This window comes from Hypoxylon fragiforme (assembly GCF_022984875.1).
Source record: "Hypoxylon fragiforme strain CBS 206.31 chromosome Unknown GGS25scaffold_2, whole genome shotgun sequence".
NCBI classification, from domain to species: domain Eukaryota; kingdom Fungi; phylum Ascomycota; class Sordariomycetes; order Xylariales; family Hypoxylaceae; genus Hypoxylon; species Hypoxylon fragiforme.
Window position 1 is genome coordinate 1,429,201 of NW_026054757.1, and position 22,841 is coordinate 1,452,041.

At 47.9% G+C, this 22,841-nt stretch overlaps 8 protein-coding genes across 8 annotated transcripts; 6 read left to right on the forward strand and 2 right to left on the reverse strand.

The window, feature by feature from the left end:
- The first annotated feature begins 372 nt into the window (after positions 1 to 372).
- On the forward strand, positions 373 to 2,796 carry GGS25DRAFT_117039 (MFS general substrate transporter). Its single transcript, XM_049256083.1, has 3 exons — positions 373 to 933; positions 1,029 to 1,204; positions 1,280 to 2,796. Exons 1-3 carry the CDS (start codon positions 668 to 670, stop codon positions 2,560 to 2,562), a joined length of 1,725 nt encoding a protein of 574 aa, XP_049119940.1. The 5' UTR covers positions 373 to 667; the 3' UTR covers positions 2,563 to 2,796.
- Positions 2,797 to 2,819: 23 nt separating this feature from the next.
- GGS25DRAFT_117052 (alpha/beta-hydrolase) lies at positions 2,820 to 4,803 on the reverse strand. Its single transcript, XM_049256084.1, has 2 exons — positions 3,725 to 4,803; positions 2,820 to 3,540 (listed from the first exon to the last, which is right to left on the reverse strand). Exons 1-2 carry the CDS (start codon positions 4,544 to 4,546, stop codon positions 2,998 to 3,000), a joined length of 1,365 nt encoding a protein of 454 aa, XP_049119941.1. The 5' UTR covers positions 4,547 to 4,803; the 3' UTR covers positions 2,820 to 2,997.
- A 3,015-nt stretch (positions 4,804 to 7,818) lies between these two features.
- GGS25DRAFT_117066 (uncharacterized protein) lies at positions 7,819 to 10,116 on the forward strand. The gene has a single exon (XM_049256085.1). The coding sequence runs from the start codon at positions 8,118 to 8,120 to the stop codon at positions 10,086 to 10,088; it is 1,971 nt and encodes a 656-aa protein (XP_049119942.1). The 5' UTR covers positions 7,819 to 8,117; the 3' UTR covers positions 10,089 to 10,116.
- Positions 10,117 to 10,742: 626 nt separating this feature from the next.
- On the forward strand, positions 10,743 to 12,941 carry GGS25DRAFT_475045 (uncharacterized protein). The gene is made up of 2 exons (XM_049259681.1): positions 10,743 to 11,361; positions 11,483 to 12,941. Exons 1-2 carry the CDS (start codon positions 11,131 to 11,133, stop codon positions 12,746 to 12,748), a joined length of 1,497 nt encoding a protein of 498 aa, XP_049119943.1. The 5' UTR covers positions 10,743 to 11,130; the 3' UTR covers positions 12,749 to 12,941.
- Positions 12,942 to 15,247: 2,306 nt separating this feature from the next.
- GGS25DRAFT_475047 (NAD(P)-binding protein) lies at positions 15,248 to 17,252 on the forward strand. Its single transcript, XM_049259682.1, has 4 exons — positions 15,248 to 15,827; positions 15,946 to 16,254; positions 16,338 to 16,428; positions 16,545 to 17,252. The coding sequence occupies exons 1-4, from the start codon at positions 15,757 to 15,759 to the stop codon at positions 17,052 to 17,054; spliced, it is 981 nt and encodes a 326-aa protein (XP_049119944.1). The 5' UTR covers positions 15,248 to 15,756; the 3' UTR covers positions 17,055 to 17,252.
- Positions 17,253 to 17,478: 226 nt separating this feature from the next.
- GGS25DRAFT_117123 (putative pre-60S factor REI1) lies at positions 17,479 to 18,909 on the forward strand. Its single transcript, XM_049256086.1, has one exon. It carries the CDS (start codon positions 17,668 to 17,670, stop codon positions 18,676 to 18,678), a length of 1,011 nt encoding a protein of 336 aa, XP_049119945.1. The 5' UTR covers positions 17,479 to 17,667; the 3' UTR covers positions 18,679 to 18,909.
- GGS25DRAFT_117361 (uncharacterized protein) lies at positions 18,851 to 20,677 on the forward strand. The gene has a single exon (XM_049256088.1). The coding sequence runs from the start codon at positions 19,141 to 19,143 to the stop codon at positions 20,482 to 20,484; it is 1,344 nt and encodes a 447-aa protein (XP_049119946.1). The 5' UTR covers positions 18,851 to 19,140; the 3' UTR covers positions 20,485 to 20,677.
- On the reverse strand, positions 20,677 to 22,619 carry GGS25DRAFT_117286 (uncharacterized protein). The gene is made up of 7 exons (XM_049256087.1): positions 22,326 to 22,619; positions 22,192 to 22,264; positions 22,025 to 22,140; positions 21,896 to 21,938; positions 21,658 to 21,839; positions 21,349 to 21,580; positions 20,677 to 21,290 (listed from the first exon to the last, which is right to left on the reverse strand). Exons 1-7 carry the CDS (start codon positions 22,447 to 22,449, stop codon positions 20,870 to 20,872), a joined length of 1,191 nt encoding a protein of 396 aa, XP_049119947.1. The 5' UTR covers positions 22,450 to 22,619; the 3' UTR covers positions 20,677 to 20,869.
- Positions 22,620 to 22,841: the final 222 nt, after the last annotated feature.

The following is a 22,841-nucleotide window of genomic DNA, read 5'->3' on the forward strand; positions in this document are numbered from 1 at the left end:
CGAGTTTATGAACAAGTCGATGAAACTTGGTTTTCTAAAACATATGGATTTAAGTGATTACATGTATATGTAGGTAGGTGGTGATGATATTCATGCATGTGGTGCCAAGTTGTATGTTGTACATATGTAGTTTATTCAATGATGGATGTTCGATGTTGTTCACAGCCCAGTACAGTGCCGTCCCTCCTCCTTGTATTGTACAATACTATGCAGGTACGTACCCCTATGTACCTACCTAGGTACTCATTCGGCAGATGTCATAATAAGATCGTACAAGTTGAAGTGTCAGCCAATCGGCTTCGATTCTATCTTCAGCTTTCTACTCATTGGGCCAGATCCTTTGACACGTAATTAATTAATTATATGTAGGTACAAATCGTAACCCGTCTCCGAATCCTCCACAGTACCTATGTGCTACCAGATCATACATGTATCCAGCCATGGGTACCTACATATGTACATGTAAGACGTAGGTACCGTTTACTTCACGATTATGTTATGTAAGTCACCATCAGCAAACGCCCATATGTACATCTGCACACCTTCATTATCGTCTCTTTCCTAATCTACTTCTCACTTCTTCCTCTCCCAACTCTTACTCATCCTCGTCCCCCTTCTCCTCTACATGTAAATTCAAGCATACCTACTCTCAACAACTCAGCTGAAGATGGAACCAAGGAAAGATCCCGTTCCCGCGCCCGGAGATTCCATTCCCGCATCGATAGACACTATTCCCGAAACCAGCAGCCCACCCCCGGAGGAAAAGGCAGAGAAGGGTTGGCAGTTTTGGCTTATATTTGTCAGTCTTATTCTCACGGCTTTTCTGAGCGCCTTGGAGGGTTCCGTCGTCTCCACGGCACTGCCGTCTATCGCGCGTGCTTTGGAAGCTTCTGAGAATTACATTTGGGTTGTCAACGTTTACTACCTAACCAAGTATGTGGTCTTCCATCTAATCCGTCTCTTCTCACACTCTAGTTAGTCCGAACAGCATTTGTAACTGTAACTAATCATCTCCTGTTTTCCTTTAGTGCTGCCTTTCAACCAATTTATGGTCAGCTGGCTGATATATGGGGTCGGCGATGGTTGACCATTGGTGCCGTCGCTATTTTTACTGCCGGTAGTGCGATATGCGGCAGTGCGACGTCGACCAACATACTGATCGGCGGCCGAACCATCCAAGGATTGGGCTCAGCTGGTATCAATAGTAAGCAGTGATCAACCATACCATCCCGTCATTAACCCTAAAATCCAAGCACTAACGGTCGGTCGTGGTTATTAGTGCTTGTCGAGTTAATCCTCTGTGACCTGCTGCCTCTACGAGAGCGCGGCCAGTTCTTCGGCATTCTGTTCCTCTTCATCATCCTTGGGTCCGTCATCGGTCCCTTCCTGGGCGGCATTCTGGTCGATCGCGTTTCTTGGAGATGGGTGTTCTACATCAACCTGCCCTTCGGCGGTGTTTGTACGATCCTCTTGTTCTTCGTTCTCCATACCCCACACACCGCGTACGGCAGCTTTCTCAACAAGGCAAAGAGGATCGATTTCTTTGGCAACTTCCTGCTTGCCGCATCGGTAGGCTCCGTCTTATACGCTCTTACGTACGGCGGTACTCGATACCCCTTCTCTAATGCGGGCGTCATCGTGAGCCTGGTTCTGGGTCTCTTAGGTCACGTCGCCTTCCTCATTTTCGAAGCTTCGCCTTGGTGCCGCGAACCTGTCATGCCGATGTCGCTATTCAAGAATAGAACATCTACGGCCGCGTATATCGCGACGTTCCTGCAAACCCTCATCTCTTTCTGGGTCCTCTATTTCCTCCCGCTCTACTTCCAATCGACTCAGTTGGTCTCAGCCACGCGATCCGGCGTCATGCTCCTGCCTTTCTCAGTCATCTATGCGCTCTCAGCCGCGGCAGGGGGTGCGCTGACGACGAAATTAGGACGCTATCGGAATATCCACTTCGTCTCTTTCGCCGTTATGACTATCGGTATGGGAACATTCACAATATTGAACAGAGACACGTCTTTGGCTGTTATAGTGGTATTGGAGGTCATTTTTGCCTTCGCCATCGGCATCCCCACCCCCAACCTCTTGACAGCCATCCAAGCCGCGTTGCCGGATGATTTGAACGCCCTTAGCACGGGCACTTTTGCCTTCGTGAGGAGCGTTGGAACTATCTGGGGCGTCAGTATCCCGGCCGCCATCTTCAACAACCGCTTCGACCAGCTCCTGGGCGAACTATCCGATCCGGCCGCCATAGCGGCGCTAGCGCATGGAGGCGCATACGAATCCGCGTCGAGCGAGTTTGTGAATTCGTTCCCTCCCGCCGTTCGAGACGTAATCATCAGCATCTACGAGCGGAGTCTGAGGCAACTCTGGCAGATTGGGATCGTCTTCGCCGGTGTGGGGTTCTTGACCATTTTCTTGGAGAAGGACTTGGAACTGCGCTCGGAGAAGGAGACGCAGGATATTGGGCTACAGGATCGTCCGAATGCTGCTGGCTATTCCACCTCGCAGGAACCTATAGTTGAGCTGCATGAGTCGAGGCGAGAGGAGCAAGCCGTATAAACATACGGTGCAACGACAAGTTCGACGCTTTAGACTAGAGTATCGAGGTGCATACCTAGGGGGTTAGTAGTCGGGTGCTTTTTACGTACTGGGTAGACTCAGGGGAATATTTGTTTTGATGATGATTTACACACCTCAAGAATTACAGGAAGGATATAAAGGCATGGGTACATAGAATAGAAATTTTGATTAATACGAAGTTTATCATACCACCACGAGCTTCTATGTGGTTGACTGAAGTTTTGCACTTAAAAACGCTCGATGATAACATGATCATATTCTCCATTCTACTTAAATGTGAAACTGTCAACCTTACCTAGGTATATATCAACTCGATCCTAATTGTACCGAAATTCACCAAAATTTACAAGCTCAGCCTAATAATTACCATCGAAAGATCGTTTAAAACAAGGTACATGTATACATTTTCTATTTTTAGTCATGAAGCGCAACCTTCAGTGGCTCCCTCTTGATCCCAAACGCCTTGTCCAGAAACCGATACGTCTTCTGATTAGCCAACGCCAACGCGCCCATCTTCGCCTGCAGGCTGCCCTGGCCCTCGCTCTCCGGCACCCACACCTCCTTATCCTTGGCCGCGACATTGATAAGGCCGTCGTAGCACTTGCGCGTGTGGCTCGCCGCGTCCAGGTACAGCGACTTGCCTGCGCCGGAGAGGAGCACCGGGCACCGGACCCTAGATAAGAAGCTGTCTGTAGCAGTGGTGGAGGAGTCGTCCTTGCCGGTGCTGGTGCTGCTCAGAGTGTACTTCTTCATGTTCAGCAGGATCTGCGACGGCGACGACAGCCCGAAGATGGTCCCCGTCACGGAGATCTCCCACTTCATCTGGAAGGATAAGCGGGAGACGATGGACATGAGCTTGTCGACGAACCCAGAGCTGAGGAGACCGGAGGTCCAGGCGGATATGAAGAGGGGGGAGACGTGCGCGGTGCCGAAGTCCCACATGTCATAGAAGGGATCCTATTATGCTTTTATAAGAGAAAAGTTCATTATCATTTAGGCAGATCGTGTCAAGTCATGGAATCAACTGGTAGGAAATGGGATTGGATGGGAAGAAAATCGTCTCTTCTGACTCAGCCACGAAAGAAAAATGGAACGAAATGAAAAAGAGCAATGCAAAGAAAGAAAGGGGAGGATATCTTACAATAGAAACACAAGCCTTCACTCTGTGATCAGAAGCCGCTCTCAGGGCGTAGTACCCCCCCATAGACGCGCCAGAGACGGCAATGGAGTTCACGTCGAGCTCCAACTCGGGATGCTGCCCGCTATACGTCTCGAGGTAATCGATGACTGAACCTGTGACAGCCTCCCAGTCAGGACGCATCTGTAGCCCGTACTTCCTCAGCATGATGCCCTGTCCAGGGCCATCGAACGTGAGGACCGCATACCCCATGCCCGGCCCCGCGGCCGGGTTGAGATAGTACAGCTCCTCCTGGCAGGAGTCAGCGCCGCCGGTGTTCACCAGGACGGGAATCTTCTCTCGCCCCGGAATCCGCCGGCTAGCCGGCGGCAGATATAGGTACCCGGGCAGGACGTACTCGTTGTAGGGGATCTGCAAAACGCGCACCTCGCCCTCCATGAGGGGCAGGGCCTGGCGGAAGAGCCTGCCGACCTTTTCTGCCACAGGCAAAGCCCGCGGGTCCTGTACCAGGTCGCCACCGGCGGCTTCGTCCTCGCTGGGGCTCGAGACGTACATGTAGCCGCTGGCGCGGGCGTAGTTGGAGGCGCGCAGGTAGCCGCGCAGGGCGGCGTCGCGGTCGCCGGTGTCGCGCGCCTCATCCGCCAGCGCCTCCGCTCGCCACGACTGCCTGCGCCACGCCTCCTCCCACGACGCCGCGTCGTCCGACCGGATCTCCCCCACCGCCTCCAGCACCTCGGCCACGTCCGCGCCACCGTAGCATGTGGTGCCGAGGATGCGGACGGTCTCGAAGTCGAAGAAGCCGCTGCGGGGGAAGAGCTTGTGCATCTTTTCTATTTCTTATTTTCTCCCAGGTTTCCTTTTGAAAAAAAAAAATCTTTTTTTTTATGGTGTTCTGGATTAATGTGGGGATAGGCAAGAAATAAAAAGGGGTTAGGGGTTGGAGGGGGAATGAAAAAATGAAATTCTTATGAAATTCCTGAACCCCCCCTTTCTTTTCTTCTCACGCCGTTAACGTTAAATATTCGTTTTATAATTTCGCCGTTTTTTCCTTTTTCCTGTCGGTATACATGCATGTATGTATGTACCCCCCCCCCCCCCCCCCCACCAAAGCCGGTCAGCCCATCCCCTTTTTGGGCGCTGACATTTGAACAATAAGCTGTGCCTGCTCCTGCATGAACTCGCACACACACATCATCGAAGGAACTGTTGCCATCGAACAGACGAGGGATTCGGCGTGTCGGGGCCGAAATGCGGGGTGGATCGGAGTGGATTTTGTGGTGTCAACATTGTCTTGTTCGGAGCTAAGGAAGGCATCGGTCATACGAAAATATCTCGTGAAATTGATAAACACCTGCATCTTGGAAGTGATAGACATTCTTTCTCACATCATCGACAACTGGCTATGCTCAGGCAAAGGTGGGGCATTATCTTCAGCTACATGTGTAATACTAAAAATATATACTCGTCCCATATAAATTTCTGGGCTATCCATTATCCATTATCCATGGTACATTTTCGTCCTTGGTGGAGTTGAACGCATACGGCGTACATATGCATTTACCACTTTGGGCCAGCACTTAACAATTAGCATGATACTGATCCCGATGTAACTGGTTTATTTCCTATTTCCTGTTTCCTGTTTGCTAATTGCCAAATGGACTCACTCAAACTCCGGTGCATCAATTGACGCGCCCAGCCATGCACTATGCAGCTATCCAGGCACTCGATTGGCTGGGAGCTTACAGCTTTGATCTCGGTAACGGTCGGCAGCAGTAGCCAAGTTGGGAGATATAGTACTTTGCCAGGCAGGCAGGCAGGTTGGCAGGTGGTTACACATGGAGGTAGATCAGATCAAGCGCGCACACCCGTTCTTGTCGTTCAATCGGTTCCGGCGGATCCAACTGGCTGTCAAGCCATTACCAAGTATCTCGGCATATGGTCCAGACTTAAGTATGGCTGCGGCTCAAAGATCTGCTCATATTTTCATCTGTGGTGTTTTTATACGATATACCTTAACTTCCAGGATTATTGAGCAATAACGGTCGAAAAAGGCCGCTGCTTAAAAGGAGGTCACGTGGGTCCCCTGAGCTAACACAAACATTCCCCACGTTCCTATTTATTTGAATAGGTTTAAGTCGTGGCTTATAAAAAACATTTAAAACAATAACTAATTAATATTTAATAACGATTAACGCAAGTGCTAAATTGATTAAAGCGGCTTAAGTGAAATAACTTTTTAAATTAAAACGTTTAATTTTATTTTTATTTTAAACCTTATTTAAGCCTTATAAACACCCACTTAATTAAATTACCTATATAAATTATGTGTTAATTATATTTTAAAGTATAAATATCTTAAATAATTACATATACGGCATAATATTATACTTATTATTATTATTAAGCTTTAAAACCTTAAATTTAAAGCTTTTTTAAGCCGTAAAACGCTGGTTTTAAATTAATATTTAAATTAATAAACCGGTTATTTAAATAATATATAATTAACTTTAAAGCTAATATATAATCGCTTAAAGCCTTAATTATTTAATATTTAACTTAAATATTTAAAACATATAGTTATAATAATATAACTAATATTAATTAAAAAAAGATTTAATTATTAATTAAATTATATAAATTAAATATAAACGTAATACTTAATTATAAAATTATTTAGGTATATATATCGTAAGATATTATATAATATTTAATTATGTAACACTTTTAAGCGATTATATATAAGTTTTTAAAATAGTTTTAAAGGTAATCACGTGTGCTCGCTCGTTTAATTAACTTATTTACTTAAATAACTTTATAATTAAATATCTCCTTAATTTAAAACTAATATTAATCGATTTATAATTTAATACGCTTTTAATTAATACCGGTTACACCTTTATAATTATATATTTAAAAAATTTATTTAAGATAAAAAAATTAATTTAAAAGGTTTAATAAATATAATATAATATATTTAATCATTTATAATTTATATTTTAAGATATAATCGCTATATAATTTGTTTAAATAATATAATTAAATAGGCTTTTATAAGATTTAAAATAAAGACAAGGTTAAACGCTTTGATTTAAAAGGTTATTTCACTTAGGCCGGATTAAAAAGGTTAAAGCTTGGCAATCTAGCTAAGGTAGGTAGGGAGGGAAGGTAATATATAATAATAAAATTAGAGTTTAGAATCGTAAAGGTAACATTGAATGTACCCTCGTGCAGGTAGGCACTACATGTAGGTATGATTCAATGATTGATAGAACTATTACATAGTACATATGTAGGTATCTAAGTATAGTTAACCCTGCCCAGGTGTACATGACCTTGATTGAGTTCACATGCACCTCGATTCGTCGTACAACTACAACATCAAATACCACTTGAATATGTACCTATCTACCTACCTAGGTAGGTACCTACTATGTAAGATACTAGGTATGTATAATAATGGGGGGCGGATTTAAGGTATGCGCTAGCTAGCGTTTTAGCTTACCGTTGAAGAATCCCCAGTATTACCCCACATATCAGCTTGGCTAGCGCCTGGTGGGTATAACACGGCCAATGCTATTCTGATTTCTATCACGTTGTTCTTTTCTTCTCTTCAACTTTCATCATCAACAATACGCCGCTTACGTTACAAACTACTCTTGCTTGTATCCTTTCAATCGCCTGTTGATGCCGAGAGCCTAGAATTCTTTGATGTAAATTATATTACCTGAAAATGCATGACTGTGCATAATTACCGGCACATATATATCTTTTATTGACCGTCATTCGTTGGCTTCCCCGGCTTCACGTGCCGTGGCGTCTTGTCGTGGCGCCGTGCCGTGCCGCGTCGTCTTATGGCGACCTTGTGTGTTGTACTAACTGTATTATCTGTACCAAGAGAACTATGTAGGCAAGTAGCCGCGTCATACGGTGGTGATAATACGCGACCTTCGTATATAAGGTCCAATTGGCTGAAGAAGGCTTCTATCTTCGCTTCTCAGCTTCATACATTAAACCTAAACCAGTATAAGTAATCGTAAGATCAATTTTGCTTATGTGTTATATCCTGCGGTCGATTTCACACTAACGTGAGCATCGTAAAAGATGTTTAGTATTTGATTATAATCTTCATATATATGTCCCCTTGTATAAGCCTTGGATTCTGTAGGAGGCTTACTCAAATCATATATGACATAATAGTATCCTGAGCAGGTATCAGTATATTTTAAAAATCCGAAAAATAGAGACAAATAAAAACAAAAACAAAAAAGACTGACATACCAATAGAGACATCTCTCTTATAATACCATTAGAAATTTAGTTGATTTCTAACACATATTCTGTTTTTCATAAGCTTATATCTTCAAACCAGTCACATCCTGCCCTGATTATCGTCACAATGCAGAGGTTGAATCCTCGACGGAGCGCTTGTGACCGATGTAGGGGCCATAAACTTCGTTGTGTGAGGCTCGACCCGGGCCCGAACAAACTTGGTGTTCTGATGCCGTGCAAACGATGTCTAAAGGCTGGCACAGAATGCATTCACACCGCATATCTAGGGGGAAAGACTACGGGAGAGAATCCTCATGTGGCACGCCATATGTCAAACTCCTCTAGCCATTCAGCTTCCTATCAACAACGAACCCCCGTCAGCGACCGGCAGCTGAGGGACCTGTCCCCTAACATATCGTCCGCGCAATCAGCGCCTCATCATCAGACCCAAGACCGAGGAAGCAGCGGCCCCCATAGGTCAGATAAAGAACCGTCGCCTCCTTGGCAGATGTTCGCAACACCAACTTCCTCGAGATCACAGTTAGAATTCCCCAAGCTATCGAGCCATGAAGACGCGCGGACCGATCATACGACCGCTAGGATGGGGGTTGCCCCCGAGTCCTCCATCGTCACCCCACCCCTCAGCGAGAGGAACCCCCAGAGATCGAGCCGCATCCCTTCCAACTCCAATTCCACCTTCGACCTCGTAGACAAAGTACCGGACTCGGACGGCAGAGGATTCTCGATCTCAGGTCTGCTACACGACGCCTCGGGTACGAATCCGACGACGACTTCGGCACACCCTCACCACATGTTACAGTACCCGCAAGCGGAATCGCTTATGTCCTCGAATTACTTCAATACGGCAGCTGCGAACGTCATGGCGAGCAATGGTAGTGGGGGTAGTGTCGGTGGTGGCGGCGGCCAAGGCTTACGCGAGCAGCAGATGCAGCAGCAGCAGCAGCACCACATATCCGCCGGCGGTCGTGGTGGTGTTGGCTCCTCTGTTGCTACTACCGACGACTGCCTACATCGCCTTTCGCAGCTGAGTTCGAAGCTTTTGATGGAGTTCGGTAAATCCGGTGGTAATGGTAATAATAGTAGTAGTAGTAGTAGCGGCGGCGGTGGCGGCGGCAGCTGGCCGTGGTCCTCGTCCTCGTCGTCCTCGTCGAACAACATGGGAGGCGCAATGACATCGTTCCCATCCCTCCCCAGCGGCGGCACCTCCTCCTGGCACCAGAACGGCACGATGGCCAACAACACCTACTTGAGCAGCACCATCAACAAGCTGTTCGACAGCTTACAGGTCTTCCTGGAAACGGTCGAGCGCCTGCGGCCGTCGTCTTATCAGAACTTCTCCTCGGGCTCCGAGTGCTCGTACTCGGAGCAGTGGGACGAGCCCGAATTCATCAGCCCCACCGACGACACCCAGATGTACCCGAGCACCATCACCGCCGACCAGATCCACGGGTCCTCCACAAATAACCCCTCTGCGCATCACCGAGGCGTGGGTGCGGAGAGCGGAGCAAGTGGTGGGGCCCCGCCGTCCGACGACGCATCCCGAACGTTCGACATGCCGACCACCCTCACGATACTTACCTGCTATACGTGGCTCCTGAAGGGTTACGAGGTGGTCCTCTCGGGGATATATGAAGCGCTAGTGTCGCAGGATCGGATGCAAGACCTACATTCTCTCCCGCCCATCCTCCATGGCACGAGGGTCGGGGATTTCGGGCTGGAGGACCACCCAGACATGCAGATCGAGATTGTGATCCACGTTGGCTCTCAGTTCCTGCAACGGATCGAGGGGGTCTTGGGGGTCCACGTGATAACAGAGAGATTAGGAGGGCTAGGCGGGATGCAAGAGTATGCCTCTCAACCGGGCGGCGCCGCGGCGAGTGACGGGCGAGAGATCCTCGACACTAAGTCGGCGGCCGCGCTGCTGGAGAACTGGTTCACGAGCACCCACAAAGGCGGCAGTGGGGGAGAGGGCGACTTTGGCGACCCCTGTGGGGGTAGGAGGGTACAGATTAGACGCACGATAGACAACATAAGAAAACTTATCCGGGTTTACTGGAGAGACTATAGCGGAAAATAGAGAAAAGGAGAGAGGTAGAGATATAAGCCCCCCCCCCCCCCCCCCTGGATCAAAATACAGAGAAGGGACCTCGGGAGGGTTACCGTTCCCAAATCTTGGTTGCCATCTGCCCCCTTTTTGTACTAGAGGGAAAAGGAAAGAGAAAAGGGAGCAATAACAACAATACTGTAGTAGTGGAACGGATCTTGGTAACGGCCCGCAAGGGGGCTCGTTTGATCTCTGTACGGAATACGAAAGTCGGTAAATAATAATTAGGTATAAATTTTATCCATAAGTGCCTACGGTAACCCTTGTCGCTCCCGGCGCGTATGTACAATACAGGCTATGCAGTGGTCAAATGGTTGAATCTAGCAGTATATCGCTACCGCCTACTAGTTCGATACCCTAATACCTTAGGTAGGTAGTATTCTTAAAGTAACAACATTCCAAGGTTGAGAGAGGTAGGTATGCAGTATGGTTTCACCAGGTATACCTGAAATATCACGTGAGCTTTGAAATAGGGGATGATTTTCCGTACTTTTTTATCAAGTACCGTTTTGCTCGGATTAGTATCGTATAATTAATCTAAAACTTACGTAACATACCGTGCCTTCGGGGTAGTATAAAAATGCCTTACAAATATTTCTGTCACTTTTTCTCCAAGCTGATATAAGGCGTGAGAGCTGATCAGTTCCAGCGGATTTTGGTGGGGAACGGGCGTCCCGTAGGCAGGTAGGTAGGTTGGTCTGCTCCCGGTTAGTGGTAGCCGATGCTACATTTTTTTATTCCAGCTAATCGGAGATCGGACATCCGGGCGTTTGTTTAAAGTTATGCCACGATCTGCATTTCGACGTTTATTCTGTAAGGGGCACTTTTACTTGCAAGATCGTCCACAGTACCAGCTTGAATGTCTTATGCTTAATTACTGTATAATTAAGTGCACATTCTAAGCCGACATACCTACACACACACACACACACATATACACTGATGTGCAATCCTCGCACTGTCCTTTAGGCAGATCACAAGCATTATTTTCGCCTATTCCAATCAACGTTTTACAATGGAATTCATTCGTAGCCTTTTTACGTCAAGGAAATCTCCAATAGTAGAGACTGATGAAGTCTACCCACTTACTCTCATCGACCACCTTGCTCCGGCACGTGGTAGTGTTTTGAGCGAGACTCTCCGATTCGATCAGGTGCTGGATGCCGACAAGCTTCACGATGCGTTAACGAAGTTGATTCAGCAGCATGGCGATTGGAGAAAATTAGGGGGTCGCCTTCGACTTCGGGTAGGTTTCCGGGCTTCTTACACTTCTCACAATCTTTGCTATTTTTATTTTATTTTCTTTCGTTTCAAAAGATTAGACAGAAAATAGAATGTTAGTTGCTGATCAGTGTTATACTACAAAGCTCAATGGGTCTCTTGAGATCCACGTGCCCCGAGAGTTCACTGAAGAACGTCCTGCCGTTCATTTTACTAAGCAGGCCTTCGATATCACCATTGAGGAACATGAACTCGGTATTCAATTGCCCAAGCTGGCTGATGGCCCCTCCTTACAGCCAGGGCCAACAGTCTTTGATCAATTCAACCCTATCCCAGATAGGCCCCAGACATGGAAGGACTACGCTTATAGCGACCGTCCTATTCTCCGGCTTCACGTCACCTCTTTCACCAACTCAACCCTCGTCACTCTCATTTGGTCGCATGTCGTCTTCGGCGGCTGCGGCATTAAGGAGCTCATTACCGCCTGGTCGAAAGTGCTCCGAGGCGACGACGATGTACCAGCGCTTCTAGGTGCTCGGACAGATATCTTAGAGGGGATCGGCACCGCTAAAGATGCATCGGTGCCGTTCTGTCTTGAACCGAGCAAAATCACTGGCTGGAGCTTTGTCAGGATCGTCCTCGGACTGCTGTGGGCCCTGTGGATGCATCCGAAAGTAGAGACCCGCGCTCTATGCCTGCCCCGTCGATTCGTGTCGCAGCTAAGGAAGACCTGCCTGAAGGACCTTGAAAATGCCGATGGGGAAGGCAAGGGAGCATTTCTCAGCGAGGGCGACGTGTTGGAGGCATGGCTTGCAAGGTTTGTGGGCGAAGCACGTGGTGACGAAAAATCCGCCCTGATCATGAACGCGCTAGACATCCAAAGCCGGCTCAATGCTCCCTGGGGCGCCGGAGGCGTGTACGTGCAGAACACCGGCGTCTGCACCTGGACCTCCATCACGCCCGACATCTTGCTTCGGGGCCCGCTCGGCGAGCTAGCATACGTGATCCGTCGCAGCATCCAGGAGCTAGCCACGGACGAGCAGATCCGTGCCCAGCTGCGCATCTTCCGGTCCCTCGGGCACACAAAGATGCTGCCGCTCTTCGGCGACCCGAACTCCCACGTCATGAACTTCTCCAACTGGTCCAAGTTCAATCTGTTTGACGCTGCGGACCTCAGCCCAGCGGTAGTGCCAAACTCACCGTCGTTGGTTGGGGGCCATGTGGGGAAGCCGGTCTACATGCACTGCCAGGCGGTGGGCGAGAATCGGATGCTCAGGAACTGCTTTAATATTACGGGGAAGGACTGGGATGACAATTACTGGATCACGGCGTTTCTGTATCCGGAGGACTGGGAGAAGCTGGAGGAGTATATGGAGCTAACACAGCTGCATATTAGCGAGAAAACGACGTGAATACCTTTTTATGTATTATAATCGTTGGAGTGTAGGTACCTAGTATGTTGTGTTCCGTGGCTTAAATGTTGTGATAGGGATCATTCCATATACCTTTTCTAGGTAACAACTGGTTTAGTCTGCGGTTTGGTTATTTATAATAAATGAACCAATATATCTACTTCAGCTCTGAGGGTCTGTTTAAATATAGCTGAAGTTTTTGAGAATCTTTGTGGAGCGTAGCAATAAAGGCATCTGATGTTTCTTTAGGGGTTGCTGCACGAGATGAGCACTGAGTTGCCCAAGTAATGTCGCAAGATACCTACCTAACTAGGTACCTAGGCAGGTATGTCCTATATAGTATATAGATCGAGTCATGTTAGACATACTGACAGGCTTTGGCACCGCCTGTCCCCCTCTCCTCTTCAGTGTCAACAACATTACATAATATCAACAACTTAACCACAGCACTTTTTGAAAAAGAGAAGTTTCTTATATTGCATTGCCACCTTTCATTGTCTTTCTTCCTTTTGTATGGAGTAGAATTTATTTTCCGCTTTTCTCCCTTTACTATTCATTCCCCTGTTCCTCTAGGTAGGTACCTAGTATATTCAAGTTGTAATGTCGAATATCGATTGTCGAAATTTGTGATCACGCGAATGTTCTTTAACTTGTAGGACTCCAGAGTCGACCCTGCTGATTCTCATGTTTCTCGTTATATTTGGGCGACCGCGTCAGGTATATGTTCGTATTTTAAGGAGACACATGACTCCTGTGTATGTAGCAGCCACCCGCCATCGCACAACCCCCTCGGCAAGATAGACCTCTTGTTCAAGTTTCCCCCATTTTCCTTAGATATATACCTGCGGTTGCTCAGTCCAGTCCGGGTAGGGTATCGTGTGACGCGACTACTCAAGGAGGTAGATGATGACAAGCCCTTAGATCTTATTGGTTGTTCCTTCTAATGTTTGCGGGCGAGATTCATTTCGGGGCGACTGTCAACACAGATCCATCCACATCCCGAGGACATCCAGCACCGAAACATCCAGGGTCGAGTCAACAGCTTCTTCACGTACAGGCCCATGTACCTTGGGATTTGGGATTTAAACTTTCGAGTTCGTTGATACGAGTTTGGTAGCTACCCCTGACATTTGAGGAAGGGGGGCACTCCTTATATATACGAATGTTCTACTAGAACTACCCAGGGGTTGCTTGGTATGTATATACTATAAATCAATGCTACTTACAACGACACTCTTTGTCGGTAGCTACAAGTAAGTAGCGAACAGTACATTAGAATCCACGCTAGGTAGTCCCATCATATCATCGGTACGTCAGGGGTACATCGGGGATCAACAGACCTAAAAGGGAGCAAAAGAAATCAAGTATACGAAGACCTAGTAGCTACCCGTTCAATGCGTTCGGAGAGTCCTCGTGCCACCTGGAGCAATCAGAATAGCATGTTTTGCTTACAAGGCCAGCATCCGTTCGTTTCAAATGTAGTCCGCGGCATGAACCCAAGCGTTCGGAATCAGCATCTTCAACCACACCCACCCCCTATGTGGAGGTCTTTATTGGACTCGGACGGTCATCGCTACACAAGCAGGTTGCCTACTTAACTGTAGGACTAAGAAAGATCATCCACGTCGCGGCCTGGCATTCAACAGTCATCTCTCGGTGTATGCAGGTTCACGCTTAATGATACGCTATTAAGGAAAGTCCCGTCTCTAAACATGATAAAATCCATAAATGAGAATGACTCGTGGTCATCTATCGGGCCTCTTTAGCATCCGTCTATACTTACAGGATTCATCAGACTTCAGCAGCTACGCGACACTGTATTGTGCTGGGCAAAATATATCATATGGGTCAAATAGGGGCTCATTCAGGGGCTAATTACTTAATCGGGTACAGATTTCGTCTCCCTTTTTCCCCGCATGCGGGATCATTAGGGATGATTTTATATAAAAACACATGTAAACATTGTACGTACTAGCTCAGGGTAACTACGCTAATTACCTATATCTATGCTACTTAAGTGCTCTACTCTTCACTACCGTCAATGTCTACGATGAACTTGTCACTAGAAGTTGGTACTAGCATTTACCTTGTCCGAACATACGACGCATACATACCTAGTATCTGCCGTAATATATATCAGGGGGTGGCACGCTCGATTCTATCCTATCGACAATAAAAAGCAGGTGCCAATGTTTACCGTTATCATTCATACATAACCTCCAGTTTCTCTCTGGCCACCGAGTTGCTGGCGCAGACATCGTATCACCCCCCACAAAATCATAAATCACGAGACAGATCCTTACGTACCTAAGTACATGCTCGATGAGAAGGTCATTTCAGCGACGTTACGAAGTAGTAAGCCCGTGCCAAGTAAGTGCCGTGTGGGGCAACCTGCTTAGTAGAAGGTATGGGGGTTGACGCCACCCACACGGAAGAACTTGTTCGTCTACCCCTGAATGGGTAAGCCAACGGAGATAAATTAAATCCTTAATTCTCCAAGTCAATCGTACATCTAATTACGTAAAAACACATCGTTGTAAGATTCTCGGCACTTCATCACGCCTCCAATTCCGAAGAAGGGAGTATTCGGCGTGCCAAGACTCCATGCCGATGCCGAACCCGAGCACTCCGAATCCGAATTCCCCACTTCGGAACCAAGTTCCGCAAATTTTACAACGGCATATGCAGAACTAAAGAAAAGTGGCCAATGCCGATACAAACATTTAAAGTTGCAGATTCCGGGGTAAGCACGGCGGGCGTCACCGAACCACTCTCTGTCTGTAGGTAATCATATTATCCGATTTGGTGTGACATCCAGCTTTCAGGCTTAAGGAGAGATCGAACCATATCCTCCTAACATTACACACGGTCATAATGCACCACTCCTCCCCCATGATTGATTCGTTACAGCGACTTGGTTGCATCCATTTTTTTTCGTTCTGTTTCAAGTTTCTAATCTGGGCTCGTAACAATAAAGTAGAGACGTACACTGAGCTTGTAAATGCAATATGGCGTTGTGGAATCATAAACAGCATATGCCGGAGCTGCAAGACAAAATCGCCTTCGTAACAGGCGGGAAGTGAGTTATTTCTTCCCTTTTTATCCTCCATTCGCTTTTTTCCGGATGCGCCGGAAAAGTGGTGATCGGCAGCATCTATTAGTGGGTCAGGTATTCGCTAACCTTCTCAACATTGCAGCGCAGGTATCGGCTACCATGCCGTAGCGTTCCTAGCTAAGGCCGGCGCTAAAGTGTATTTTGGGGCACGATCGACCGCAAAAGCCGAAGCGGCCTGCGAGAGAATGTACCGGGAGAACCCGGGCTTGCGGCCAGGGCAGGTAAACTGGATACAGGCGGACATGGCCTCTATGGCGAGCGTTCTGGCCGCCTGCGGCAAGCTTCGCGCCGCCGAGTCCAAGCTGCACATATTGATCCACAATGCCGGCCACGAAGGAACAGAGCCGTCCAAGATGGCGGATTCCGGTATCCAGATCACCATGCAGACAAAGTAAAGCCCCGCTCTCGCTCCTTCGGCTGTTCGTTTCAGTACATACCAAAAGGAGACTTGTCACTGACTTCTTCATGATAAAGTTACCTGGCGGTGTTCGCCATGACCCAAGAACTTCAGCCGCTGCTTAGAGCTGCTGCTTTGGAGAAAGACTCCGACGTTCGTATCGTTAATGTAGGTGTTTTCATTTACCAATTCCTTCCTTATCCTTTACCTGCAAGAAAAGCAACTACATTTATACCTATGGGACATGTAGGCAAGACTGAAAGCTGATAAGTACTCGAAAATAGGTGAGCTCGAATGCTCCGTCTGTAACTCACTCTGCAGAGTGGCGCCCGGACTTTTCCGACCCTCATGGCGGGGACATACTGTACCCCGCTGGCCGGGAAGGCGGCTTTATGGCTGCGATGCGGAGATACAGCGTGTCCAAGATAGCGATGAATCTGCTAAGTTCGCAGTTACAAGCTCGTTATGACCGGGAGGGTGTGCCGATACTGGTAACATCCATTTGCCCCGGAACGGTATGGACACCCGGCACTAGGCGTGCTGTGCCCTGGTATCTCTTGCCAGTCTCCTATTGCTTCAGTTATAGTGAGGTTGATGGCCCTAGGCCAGTGCTATTTGCTGCAGTGGCTCCCGAGGTTCGCGAACAAGAAAGGTATTACAAGGGGCAATTCGTCAATAGGACCCATTTGGTAGTCAAGGGCCACCCTATCACTTACAGTGCTGTAGCAGGCAAGCAACTATGGTCGGCGAGCGAAGAGCTTGTCAGTGAGTACAAGCAGAAAACAAAGCGATGACGAAATGTCCCGATGCTAGGTACCTAATTACCAAGATACCTAGTGCGCAGGCAGGGAACTTGGAAGCAGCATGCTGGGTATAATGTATTATTCACGCGCCAATATGACTTTAATGATAACCTGCCTCTTAGAAGTGACAAGTAGTTATGAATATTGATTGACTGACGCTTTATCCACACAACCAAAGGACTATATGTAAGAATGAGGGTTGATTCAACTGGATACGGCTCTCCTACAACAGACTAGATCGGGTTCATTCATTATCATTCATTATGAATCATAGTAAACGAGTACCTTATTGGTGGAAGTAAGAAGCTCTAGTGGCGATGCAGTGGGGTGACCCTGTTCTAGGCCCAATGATAACGCCAGTAGATCGAATTGAACGCCATAGGTAACTTCTTACTACTCTTTTATAAGTGTCTGTAGTATCAACAGGTAAGACATCCGCATAGATATAAGACAGATAGGAATTCAATTTCATTTCATTCATTTTATAGCATATATCCAGTAAAATACAACACCAATTAATACCCTACGACATATTTACATACCTACGTACCTTGAGGTTGACCTAATAAAAGAACTGCAGGCACTTCTGATATACCCTTAAAATATGCTAGTGACGACGACAGCAACGACGACAGCAACGACGACAGCAACGACGACAACTACAACTACACCCATAACCACACTATCATCGAGTCCCGACACTAACTCTGATCCTACATCCTCTAAGGGGTCAATCGACTCTTCTAACACAGCCATGCTACCATTCACCCCTGGGCAGTGCCTATTCTGTCCCAGTTCCTCACCAAACTTCACTGACAGTGTCACACACATGCAAAAATCACACGGCCTATTTGTTCCAAACCAACAACATCTTGTCGTCGACCTCGAGACTCTCTTCGAATATTTGCATCTAGTTATTTTCGGATGCCAAGAATGCATATATTGCGGGACAGAGAGAGCCACTGTACAGGCTGTGCAACAGCACATGACCGGCAAGGGTCACTGCAAGTTCGATATATCGGAAGAGGACTCAGAACTTGCCGACTTCTACGACTTTTCTGAACCAGAAGACGATGCAAGGAGTGATATTGAGGGTGTTTGCGACGGAAACAATCGAGAGGGGACGACAAACTCAACCCAAAAGCTGCTGCTAGCTGATCACGACTCGATTCGCCTACCATCAGGTAAGATAATATCGCGGCAGTCATCAGCAGCTCAAACAGGGCCGTCGACTACTCAACTGCGCCGACGAGCCCGCGCCCCAGCTTTACAGCTCGAATACTCCCACCAGTCTTCCCCTGATGGCGACGAGGAGTCTAGCAGCAAAGAAGAAGATCTCGACTCGAACACACACGACACATGCTCGTTAACAAAAAGGGAGAAGCGGGAGCGGGCCATGGTGACATACCAGCTATCCAACATGAGCGCGAGCGATCGGAGCAGCTTGGTGCACTTACCCGCGTCGCAGAGGTGTGCCATACTGGCAATGCAGCATAGACACGCGGCCAAGGTGCAGAAGGAGGAGAGTCGACGGCATGGCAGGATTGATCGGAAAGAAAATAAGAATCTGTATGCGTACTGGCATACCGAGACACCAGTTTATCAGTGTGGTTAGATGCAGGCAGTTACTTGGTGGTTGTCGCGTACTGATATGTAAGCTATCTAGTACTTAAGGCAAGGGGTAGGTAGTTACATGACGATGGGAACTAAGGGTTAGCACAACCCTCACCTACCTATCTAGCTAACCACCATATTGCAAAAATACCAGGCATATTCTCTGGACGAACTAGAATAGATGTCAAAGGAACAAGCATGTTATAGCCATTATGAACGGGGGGGTATGGATTCCTCTTTCACGATTCTTTGTTCCGCCCCCTTTCCCAAAGCAATCCGAACTACTCTTTCATTCAATCCCAATTCGGAAATTCCACTGGACATTTCCTTGTCTTCCACGAGCTAACACGGCCCGCCCCTTTTAATAAATGTAGACCTACAATGTCTTGTCGCAGCCTAGGTATGAGACGGAGTAATCATTTTTTTTTTCGCACTTTTCCCCCCATCTTCCTGTTTCTCGACCATGGACGAGGCACTCCAACGCGACATCGCTCGCCAAGAACGCGACGCCGACGGCGGCGGGCCTGCAGAGCAACCTCGTCCTCACGACAGACGAGGACAGCAACAACTGATCGACTGGGACACCTGGTGGCGGATCATCATACACCGCAACGCCGACATCGTCGAGCTCCCGGAGCCTCCGCCCAAAAATGCCTACACCAACCGAGGGCGGCGCGCCTCCCCCCCCTTCCCCTTCAACCTCGAGGCAACCTGGTACTGCGGGATGGTGATGGCGGTGCTGCTCTCCGCGCACTGCGAGCTGGACACGCAGTGGCTGCACCGGCGCGGGTACGTGGAGTACTTCCTGCGGATCGCGATCCGGGCGGGGCGCACGGTGGCGCTGTCGATCAACAGCACGCTGTGGTTCGAGGTCTTCCTCAACATCTTCGACCTGGCGCGGGTGGCGCTGCTGGACCGCCTCGCGCTGCTGGTCGACACGTGGTTCGTGCGGCTGCTGGGCTGGGGGCTCGTCAACGACCGGTGGCCGGCGGATCTCGACGACGTCGTGGAGCTGCACCCGGACCCCACGCACCTGCGCGAGCCGATCCGGAGGTCGGTCATTGGGATCGTGGTCCTGGCGTTCAACTTCTTCGTCACCATGGTCCCGTTCTTCTCGCCGATGCCGCTCGATCCGCAGGTGACGGGCTCCGGGAAGCTCGGGGGAGTCGAGGGGGCGGAGGAGAAGCTGGGGCTGGGGCTGATCCTGTGGGAGTTTGGCATGCCGGCGGTCGTGCAGACGCTGGTCGCGGTGTTCTTCTACCTGCTGGCGTTTGTGTTCGTGGCGAGGGCGGAGACGCCGGTGATACTCAGGCGGGGCATGAGAGACCCCCTGGCTAGACTCGTAACCAGACTGCTCCGCGCGACGGCGATGCACCTGCTGGCGTATACGGCGTACCAGATGGTCTGCATCGCCATCGTCAACAGACAAAACTCGGCGATTCCCTTTCTGGATGACTTCATCTTCCACTTTCTCCTCGGCCGCAAGAGGATCTACGTGCAGTTTTTTCCGGTCGCCGGTACCTTGATTGTGGGTGCTCATTTGCTGCTCAAGAGTACCTGCAAGTTGTGTGTAAATCTGTTTTGGCCGTGGTGGGTTCCGTACATTGCGTGGATGTCACTTTTGACAGAAGCATCGGTTTGGTCTGATAGAAGTGTACTTGAAGGGTGGGAGGTTTTCGATGAGGATATGGATGTGTTTCATCCGGGTACGAGAGTACTATCGAGAGCGGCGATGACAGTTTTGTTTGGGTTGGGGAACTCGTGGCCGGCTAGGCTGAGGTTAAGTGAACTTGAAGGTGTTGATTAAAAGGCTCTAGGCAGTTAGTTAGCTATGTTTTTATAGATTTTATACCGATGATATATTTCGTCCACTGCACTGGGACCTCAATGCCTAGGTGATCAGCATACTATTATGAAATCTTTCTATACTCAGCTATTCGCAGGTATATATTCCTACCGCTACTAAGGTAGTAGAAACTAGGTACCTAGCATTGAACACTGAAGGTTGGGGCCGGAAAACCCCATGTTCATCAAGGCCCCCGAATAGTCTCTGCATATCGTCCCATTTCCATATGTCAACTGATAGACTCATATTTCATGATACTCATTTATATGTGACCTGTAATTACCTGCCCAGGTGGGCTAGTACCCAAAAATATTACCCTATATTCAATCGATTTCAGCTAGGCCGTTCACCTCGCTAGATTGGTGTTGAATCTATCATCATTGTCAACCAACAACGGTGTATTTAACAGAGTGAGTGACGCACGCCTTTGCACATTGGGATCTATATCACCCAAATGTATCTCAACCTCCGCCTCAAGCCGAGATTGGCTCGGCTTTGATGCATGAGATGCATTCAGTGGCAGCAGCTGTGCCCGTGAGCCACTCTGCCATCTCAGGGGGACTAATCTCTCATACATGATCTGTCGAAATTCTTGGGTGAGCCCAAAAATGAGCCAGATGGCCAGAGCTGGCGTCACGCCGTATATATACCCGACGATATTCGATCTAGCTCGCTCGGGACTCAGGTCTGCCGACTCTGCTTTGGCGTCTTTGGCAACGTCGTCGCGTTGGGGTAGGTGCGTGAATAGACTTGCGAATATGAAAACGCTGTATACTTTAGCAATAACATCAATCATGGCCATCATACTCCTTGATGGAAACTCACGAGATGAGAAGCACAGCGATGGATAGCCGCACAACCAACCAGTTGTTAGCGAACGGCACCGCGGAGATTCGACGGGCTCTTGAGTCGGTCCGTGAGTTGCTCCTGCGTCGTAAGAACCCCCAGCCGGTAGATGTACGAGACGAATCCGTATGCCCCACAAAGCGTTTGACATCGATATACTTCCAGAGAATGGCAAATATCAAAAGGATACTGAGCGCGCAGCTCGTGACAGCTAGACGAAATTAGCCTCTGCGCAACTAAAAACACTTGAGAAAAGACGTAATTATAAAAACATCTTATAGCACTTACATTGCACGTTAGCTACAATCATGTACACGAGGAAACTACTCTGTACCGGCGGTGTTTGCAGCAATCCGATCGTAATGCCAGCTAAGATAAGGGGTATTACTTTGCTACCCCACAGAAACCTTCGCTCAGTACGTCGCTTCGCCGACCAGAAGCCATATACCGAGAATGCTACGTGGATGGTGCTGAATGTCAGGTTAGTATGGTAGCATGCTCATTAGAAGTGGCATTTAGTACATACTACGAGAAAAAGTAGCTCGACTCCATGATGTAGCAAAACAGACCTAGCACCTAGGCGTAAACATAGGAGTCCAGATACTAAGAACGACATCATGGCTCGTTGAGAGTGCAATTTTCTTTCTACACGTACGAATATTGGCTAAATCCTTCATGAACCCAAAGTTGCCATTGTTGAATATGACATCCGCGTTCTCATAATTGGCCTTGATATATTCCAATTGAGCACGCATGAGATCATCCCACAAGCTAGGCCAATCAGTCAACATGATTCTACGACAGGCAAGCCGCGATACTTACACATAATTATATATCTGTTGAATGATACTACTGATGGTGCATAGTAGGACGAAATATGCGATCAAGGCCACATCTTGATAAAGTTAGCCTGCTGGTCTGTTCCATTTTAGGGTATGCGATTCTTCGCGACTCACAACCCAGCCTCTCTCGGCTTGTCCAGTGAAGCCATATGAGAAGGATGTTGCTGAACAGGCAGATGAAGGTATATATGAGCACGCCTACTGCATCCCCGATGGCCCCGTTTGGTAATTGAGACATGTAGGCACCTGGGTATGTATGTTATAACGCGTTTGCGCAAAGTTACGCCCATGCAAAAACCGAGAAAGTTACACGGCTTCCCTTTGGACAAGACATGAGTGGGGAAAGAGTATATATATATATATATATATATATATATGCGACATCCCTTGATATCAAATCTGCTGTGCCTCTTATGCTAGACACATGCACGTTCGAGTAACACAAGAACACCAACTTTGAATGTTGGTTACAGCAAAATCACGCTGCTAACCTTAGCACTTAGGTGTTATAAATACTCTGATAAGATAAACATGTGGGGGTTGTGTACGACCTGAACAATATTTCTGAGTTGACCTTTTTTCTTTTTTTCTTTTCTTCTTTTTTTCTTTTTTTTCTTTTCTTCTTTTTTT